Source organism: Diadema antillarum, unplaced genomic scaffold, assembly GCF_040938485.1.
Source record: "Diadema antillarum isolate AM-2024a unplaced genomic scaffold, OU_Dant_1.0 seq00001208_RagTag, whole genome shotgun sequence".
NCBI classification, from domain to species: domain Eukaryota; kingdom Metazoa; phylum Echinodermata; class Echinoidea; order Diadematoida; family Diadematidae; genus Diadema; species Diadema antillarum.
Window position 1 is genome coordinate 278,127 of NW_027272001.1, and position 8,849 is coordinate 286,975.

General features: G+C 41.0%; 1 protein-coding gene across 1 annotated transcript in view; it reads left to right on the forward strand.

Annotated features, from left to right (window-relative positions):
- Positions 1-5,092, forward strand: part of LOC139744773 (transcription factor Dp-1-like) — a 63,270-nt gene extending 58,178 nt beyond the window's left edge. Inside the window, exons 9-12 of the mRNA XM_071655194.1 lie at positions 325-476; positions 1,038-1,204; positions 2,245-2,393; positions 3,638-5,092. Of these exons, the coding sequence (XP_071511295.1) occupies positions 325-476; positions 1,038-1,204; positions 2,245-2,393; positions 3,638-3,811 (642 nt within the window). The 3' untranslated portion in view covers positions 3,812-5,092. The remainder of the gene's footprint in view (positions 1-324; positions 477-1,037; positions 1,205-2,244; positions 2,394-3,637) is intronic.
- The last annotated feature ends 3,757 nt before the right edge of the window (positions 5,093-8,849 follow it).

Below are 8,849 nucleotides of genomic sequence, written 5' to 3' on the forward strand. Positions count from 1 at the left end.
GTTAGAAATGATCACAGGTGCATTGATTCTTTTTGGTAAAGTTGCAATTAAATGTGATTTGAGAAATGTGACTTTGGAGACAGCCCTTCATACATTTTACAAACCTGTGTGGAGTATATTGGTGGTATCAGTGGAACAGGTTAGCATGTATCCATCGCCTGCCGTGCATATGAAATTAATCCATGCCATGGAATATAGATCAATGCCATTCCAATTATGCCACAATTTGACAGAGTGAAATGAAGTGCAGTGTGTGTGTTTGTGTGTTATCCCTCAATTAGTGACAATCCTCTAACCATTGATTTCCCCTTACACCCAATGCAGCAAATCGCCTTCAAGAACCTCGTGACACGAAACAAGAGGCTAGAAGAGAGCGGGTCCAGCCCTCCGACCACCAATTCAGCGATTCACCTCCCCTACATCATCGTCAATACCAGCAAGAAAACCGTCATCGACTGCAGCATATCGAATGACAAGTGAGTGCTCAATCAGGGCGATTGTTGGTGTGAACGTCACATGCCTGTCCCCTCCCCCAGCTGAGTATGGGTTTACGATATCTTTCCGCGGATGTGTCTTGTATAGATGTGTTTTGTTTGACAGGCACAAAACAATTTGCAGAGTGTACACTCTAGTGGAGTAGTGTGGCTGAAGGCAGGAGTGTAACAAGCCTTGCTGCCAAAAAAAAAAAGGGGAGACAGAAATTGAACAAAAGTCCTTTTAAAAGCAACTTTCAAACAAATTCATTTAATATCATCAAAAAAGTATCTGACAAAACGGTTCATGAAATGCCCCCCAGGATGCATAGCCCTGTGAAGTGGTGCTGCTTCATATCCAGCTGGACCACATTGAAGACTCGCTGGTGCAGCAGAATATGGGCTATCCAGTCATCTTCTCAAATGGAAATCAAACAAACAGACAAACAAACACACAAACTGTCTCTACTGTGAGATGTGCCCCTGGTGTCACGTAGCAGTGCCTTCACTCAGCCTCCTTTCTCTCTCAAACTCAAACTCTCTCTCTCTCTCTCATCAATCCAGGTATGAGTACCTCTTCAACTTCAACGACACGTTCCAGATCCACGATGACATCGAGGTGTTGAAGCGGATGGGAATGGCCTACGGGCTGGAGAAGGGTCAGTGCTCACAGAGCGACCTGGAGAGGGCCAAGACCATGATACCAAAGACTCTGGAGCCGTACCTCCTGGGTAAGACCACCACTCATCCCTGCTAAGAAACCCCCTACCCCACTCCCCCCTCTACCTCCCCCCTCCATATCCTCACCCTTCTTTTTCAATACTGTTTAAGCTGTTATTTTCGAGAGGGTTTAATTTTTGCAAATTTCACGAATCACGGTCAGATCGTGAATTGAACAGCACACAAAATTGTCGCATTGCACTAAGGTAATATGCATTTATGATACCGTTGGTGTCAAAATTCGCGAAAACAACATCTCGCGATAGTGTCTCTGACCTCCTCATTCGCAAAAATATCTGTACACGAAAATAACAGCTTGTATAGTATTCTCTTGTTATGGATCTTTGACAATAGAATGCATTAATTCATCCCTGCCAACAAACTCCTTTTCCCCCTCCATATCCCCACCCCTCTCTTTTAATAATCTCTTGTTATGAATGTTTGGACTAGAATGCAATTAATCATATCTGCTTATACTCATTCTGTCTTCTGTCATTCCGAAAACACTGTTAATGTAAACGAAGTTGCACAGGTTAAAAAAAAAAAGACAGAAAGATTGATACAATAATATACGGTATAGATACACACCTTCACAGATTTATATGATTTGTGAATATGTATCGGACAAGAAATGTTCACTCTGAAAAATTTACAAGCAACATGCTTAAAATGTGGACATACATGACACACAGGCAGACATGCCTAAGTGGCCATCTGTCTATAAAGATCTCACGTCCATGAGACAACTGAGTTTGATTCCCTTTAAAGAATGTAGTGTGATGATAGCTATTAACCTGTCTGTAGTGACCACATGCTAATTAACACACATTTACTGTCTCACATGGCTGGAAACCTTGAATGGTCTTTACATCCAGTGATATTGGAATAGGTGTGAAATATGTGATGTGTATGATGCATATATAGTTTTTATGATTCAGGATAACGTTGATTTGAGATATATTGCAGTAATGAAGGGAATAATATATTGTCATTGAAACTTATCCAAACTTTTGGTAATCTTCTCTGTTCTCACCCCCTGGTGCGTCCCAAGATATGGCCAAGCAGTCACAGAGCAGTGCCACGAGTACCTCCATCATTGCTGGTCCCAGCGGGATCCAAACACAGGGTACATCCAGGCCTCATCTACCGGGCGACCCCCAGCTCTCCCCCCTCGCTGTTCCCCTTTCCAGTGACGCCGAGGTAAGGCTGGCTGACCCGTAGAACCCGCCCCCACACGGTCAAATAAGCCATTCGTAGTTCTACTTTGCACATGAGCAGAAAAAGGTCATTGGTACCAAAACGCATGATGGTTTTTAAATTCACGGAGATAAGCATATGTCATTAATGATTATTCATGCAATCCTTGTACATGATACTTGCCATTACATCCACCTGACAGCAATCCTGGTATTTCGCAATACGAATATAAACATGTTTTAATGTATTCAATACAAAACAAAGAAGTGGATACTTCCCCTGAGGGTTGTTTGACGGACCATGCTGGTCACCTGGTCTCGCTGTGCAAGATCATTTTTTGTTTAACATGAATTCCATAAATTGTTATGCCGGGCAAACTTTCGGTGCGCATCAGTTGCTTTGAATACGAGTGAAGTGCCTAACCGACTAAGAAAATAGGTCATTTGTATTAACGTGCACATGAGCTAATTACGAACTGGCTTATTGCAAGAAATGGTGGTGGTGATGGCAGTGAGCCAGTGTTCTCCAACGACTGGTGGGATACTGGAACAGTGAAAAGTCTGGGATACAGATTAGTTCGTTTGAGGTCAAGAAGCTGATGTTTACGATACTTTCTGTTGTTCTATCACCTTTGATCAAAAGATGGATGCATTAACATTGGTTGATTAAATTCAAATTTATAGTGAATCAACACTCATCTTGTGGTTATGACTCTATAAATACAGCAGAAACAGGATGTCACCTAAAATGTCTGGCAAACATTATAAATTGTCGTCTGTCTGAATACTGTTTGATTTTGTTTTGTTTTGTTGTGTTTTATTTCCCACTCCTTAGTATCACCACATCACTTGTAAAGAGTATTAACCAAAATGGTCTTGCCTCATAGTGAGCCAAAGTAAACTGTATGTCTCTCAGGTTACACCGGTCTGTATCAGTTTTCAATTTGAATTAGTTGTGATTCTTCCCTGGTCTGCATAAACCTGAAACCATTGTCTCTGTTCTCCTATTCTTGAAATCTGTAATACTTAATAAGTGGTCAATGAAGAAAGAAACAGACAAAAAAATGTTGCCAATTTTTTTTTTAAAAAATCACGTACAGCCCAACTAGAACATGTTTTCGCAGAGCTCTGTCTTGATAGCGATTAGACTTCGATAAGTTTCAACTTCAAGTGAGTGCCGTGTAGTTTGATAAGGAGGATGTCTGACAGCCAGGTAACTCTCGTTTCCTTCTCTTCCTCCCACCCCAGGTTGCCCTGGTAACGCAGGACCTGGCCATTTCGCAGTCCTCCAGCCTAAGCTCTTTCTCCGATGCTGGACCCTCGCGAGGCGCCACCGACACGCCCAGTTCGTTGCTGGACAGCGACAGCGACGGCGACGAATCCAGTCGGGACTCCTTTAGCAAAACGGACCATGTGTACTGAGACGGGGGGAGGGGAGAGCACTCTCCCTCCTTTGCCGTGCTATGTCGCTGCCAGGAACGGAACGATCGCGATCGTCCTGATTACTCCAATGGGGATGATGTGTAAACACGTCGGTGCAGAAGCGGACAGGGTGGGAAGAAAAAAGAGCACAGACTCATTTTCCACAGTCTCAGTCGTGACTATCACACTCCTGCTCACGTGTCGCGATATTTCATGCATGACTCGAGCTCGTGGATCAGGATTTCCGATCAGTAATCTTCAAGCGAGGCTTGATAGGAAAACACAAACTAAAAGAGGAAGAAGCTCGGCACATCCCTGATATGTATTTTTTCTCCCTCTTTTTGTTCCCCCCCGTACTTCTGGGAGAGGTACGATTATTGAAATGAAATTCAGAATTTTGTGATTAGCAGTCAGGACGATTGGATGGTCAGAGAAGGAATTTGCTCTTTGCCCAGGCGAGCTATGAGCGGTTGCCGATGTGAAGGAGAACAGCGATTTCTCCCTCACTTCTATGGGAGAAGATGCATGTGATGTGAGGAAGCAATGCAAAGATGAATGTAAATGGAAATCAGTAAGATGAAGAAGGTTCAGATAAGAGGACCCAAGAAAAAAAAAGAAGAGTGAGACACAGCATTTGCTTAAGGCATTGCCGTGGAAAGGTATAAAATGTTGGAGCGAAATGTTATTCGTTGCTCATGAATTAATGGCAGTGAATGGATATGCTAGTGCCCTCCATGGCCAGTAGACTGAACAGTGCAGCACACTGGAACAATGAATCAGTGCAGCCATGGATCCATCTCTAGAGGATGTCTAGCAGGGGTGCTGCTAGATGGACCATAACCATCTGAATCATCCAAATAATTACTGGAGGGAGAAGATGCAGTACAGATGGATCGATGTAAAGGGAGGATAAAAACATGAAACCGTCAAACACAAAGCGCAGAGGAAACTGTGTTGGTATTCCATTTGCTGATTTAAATGATGAGACCATTGTGCACAAATTGTGAATTGTGCTTCACCGGTAAACCAGCCCTCTGCTGGCTCATTTTTTGCTGGGATCTTCCAGAGAGTAATATCGACCCGGAGTGTACATGTAAATGACTGGAAATCACTTTTAACGAGAGAGATTTTATGAAGCTATTGTATCGTTTGCTGTGACAAAGTGCAGTGTTGCTGACACATAGGTGTGGCTGCCTTTTTGTGAGTAATATAACCCAATGTATTTCACGCGTACTGAGTGTCTTGTCTGATAAATTCGTAAGTCATTCCTAAACATTACGCTCCATAGAAAAGTTTCTTTTTTTCTAAAGGTTAGAAAAACGACAATGAGTCAATAATGGAGTGTTTTTTTAGAGGTGGTTTTAGTGACATTTTTCCATTAATTTTTGTTTTAATCTTCACAGATGGCTTTCTTCTTGACATTGTTTTATCTTTTCACAAAGAGTGAAGGGATCAAAGAGCTTGTTGATATTATACATTTCAGATGTTATATATGATAGGAGAGCAGCTTCTTCAGAGCTTAACTGAACAAACTGACTTGAAACAGTAAAAACAGACGAGGATAGATTCTCTATATATTCATTTCAGTCTCTTTGTGTTCATATGTTTCTATCAAAGGTCATTTGTTTTTGTTGTCTGATTTTGTAGCCAGAAAAAGATCAATGTCTCTATGACTTCTCCATTGATGTTCATCTCTGTACATACCGCGACCCCATGTAGTGAGATTTCTTTACGGGTAAAACTGTGATTTTTGAATGCATGTGATACCCCGATGGCGTATGATAGGAAAAGAGATTTATCGAGAGCGGGCACAAGGAATGGCAGAACTAGAAACTAGCTTAATGAGAGAGAGAGAGGGAGAGAGGGTGAGAGATTAGAGAGAGATAAATATATATAGAGAGAGAAATGAGGAAGGATTTTTTTCACATGTAGGAGCACGAAATGAATATGTGCTGTCCGTTGAAAAGCGAATGAATAAATGTCTTCTTTCAGAGCAAAACTGTGATCTGGATGAAAAGAGCAGATAATCAGTCAGATTCATGGAAACCTGCAGCCATGTACCTGTGGTGGGCAATTCATAACAGCAGTTCTGAGTTGCTGTTGTGCCGTAAGGTCATATCAATCAAGCTCATACCACTTTCTCATCTCTGGCGATGTCACAGTCATAATAGGGAGCTTTAGATAGCCCTGCAATGCAGACATAGGAAAAAAAACACCTGTCCTGCGCATGCCCAAGACCGCTTATCAAAATTGCTCTCGTGTCTGAGTTTTTCCACGACAGTTCTGGGCCATTTTAGCGTCCTCTCAAGTTCATGACACACAGAGCTACTTAATGCACCGATGACATAATGATGGCCCCATTTTACTTTGTATAGGCTGCGTTTTTGCAAAGTCTAAAGCTACTTTGCAACATGACGCAGGGGGGAGAGGAGAATGGCCAAGACAATTGTTGTCTTAAATGTCCGCGTCACGAATCTAAAGCTTCATATTGATGATGTCAGTACAAATTGGCTTATTGGGCGAAGAAATTGTTATGTTCCAGATACTGTGTACGTCACTCTCATTTTTTCACATGCTCTTGTAATACGTGAATGTCGGATAAAGCAATATGGACACAAATTACAGATCACAACATTAAGTTCTTGCAAATTGGTAGAAGTGAAAGTCTATTCTGCATGGCAGTCAAAAGGGTAAAATCAATCTCGTTAAAACAGCAAGTTACTGTTATATCTTTTTAAATTCAGAAATGAAGAGAGGGTATTTTTTGTTGAGGGGAGGAGAGGGAATGGGTAATCATACTTGTAGTCCTTGTTGTACTGCTTGACAGAAAATACGATCCTTTGATCTTGTTTTGATTTTTCTTTTTTTTGTGTCGTTAAAGCGTGAAATGTACTTGGGTAAGATATGTTAAAAGGTGCAACGCGGGTGTACAGTCCTGTGCAGTGTTAAGATGAATGTACCAAGTGCTTGGCTGGGTTGTCACTTTTTGCATTCTGACTACCAGGTGGCATTCACATAATATTAATACATTCCAGGTTGCATTTACAGTAAAAGTGGACATTTTTGCTTGAGTCATGTATTTCCGGGCTTTGTTCGGTTTGGGGAATTTCGCGTGTATCACGGACGGTAATGCTGATTGACCACACCCTTCAAACAGCTCACCGCTGCTACAGCAGTAACAGGCTTTGCCAACACATGTGCACTAGAGAAAACTTTAAGTGGTCCGCATTACGACAGCAAAAAAATTCATTCGTGCTACAGGACTAGCAAACGTGAAGAAAACTACAAACAACATAGCAGTCATACCTCTATGGTATACTGTGCGAGCTGAAATTTTTGCGTACAGATATTTTCGCGAATTGCTACTTGGAGGACATTTTCGCGTGTTGTTAATTTCGCGGTTGCGAGAGTCTAACTGAACTTAGTTATTCACGCGTTGTTATTTTTGCGGTTCAAAGGAAATTCGCGAAAATAAAGCCACCGCGAAAATTTCAGCTCGTACAGTACCTGCCTTGATATCAAAGCTATGAAATGATATAACACGCTAAATATTTGACCCGAGTGCTTTTATATTCATACTAGTGTAATGTTGTGCAGATTGCATGAAAATTTCCACAATGCGAAAGTATACGCTTTTACAGTACTGTGATTAGTATGGTGTCAGTGCTTGCTAGAGAAGTATTCATGTCCGAACAAGACATCCCCTGTAAAAAAAAGAAGTGATAAACTGATTTTTTTTTTAAAATTCATTCCTGGTTCATGTTTTCATTAGTGTTGGAAGGTATGATAGGCAAGGTATTGTGTCTGTGTTGTTAGCATTGCTGTGAATTGAATCTTACATCCATGTATAACCTGATTTCGAGACACGGCTGCATATATCAAAGAGTGTCATTCATCTACATTTGTGTCTTACCTGAATGATGCCTGTCTAAGAGTCCAACAGCCAATTGATGTAATCTTAAATCCAAGTGCCTTGTACAGGATCATAAAACGAAAATACAGAGATTGTTGATTTTTGTGCAAGAACAACCAAAAAGTCGTTCGTCTTGTGCTTTCCAAAAGACATTGTAGTTCCTTGGGCTGTGAAATCACCGGTGTAGACATTAAACTTCTTCAATCATTCTAGGATGTTTTCTACACACATACTCTGAGAAGTGGAAAACCAATGTTGTCTGAACTAAATGTACAGATATCCTGAAAAATCTTTTCCCTTATCCACTTAGGGAATTTTTTATATGAATCTGGTTTTTCTGGATGCTGTGTGCCAACCACAGGAGATGCAAAGTTAGTGGGTCGACAGAATTAGCAAAAAAATGCAACTCTTCCAACACATTTGCATCCGTTAAAGCCATTTAACGAGATTCAACCAGATTTAGCCGAGTTTCCTGCTGTTGAGATGCTAGCGTTTGATGCCTTTTGTACTCATGTTTGCCGTATATAGGTGTTGATTGGGACTAAAAAAAAAAGAAGATTTTTGCTAGAGTTTAACCCGGTGTTGTGTGTTTCCGTGTTTCTTGAGCATATATCCCAAAGGTTTTAAACATTGACGCCTTGTATGCGAATTAAATTGTACTAGTACTGTGTACTTTTGATTAGAGGAGAATTGACCCTTAAGAAAGAGTTATACTGAAAGTTGTCCAATTGTCCAAAGTAGTAGATTGATGATGGTCAGTGTAAAATAGAGCAAATATTTCAGGCAATACTCTTGTTAGTGTATTATGTGGAATGTGATGTCACTCATGAGCTGTTTGAAATGTCCATTGTGATCACTGAAAACACCCCAAATATGCTTTGTATCCACTGTGGATGAGGTAAAAAGTGTATTTTCTGTGTCATTTACACGAAGAAACCTAATTCTCACAATAGGTAACATTGGCTATTTTCATGTGCACACCGGAACTCCATACCTGACAACCATTCCCATTTGATAGGAGCATTCCTATTTCTTAAGGAAGAATAAGCTTCATTTATTAATCTTGTATTCCTGTTTTAGTCAACACCTGCTGTTACTAATGTATGAGAGATGGATGAAAATTCC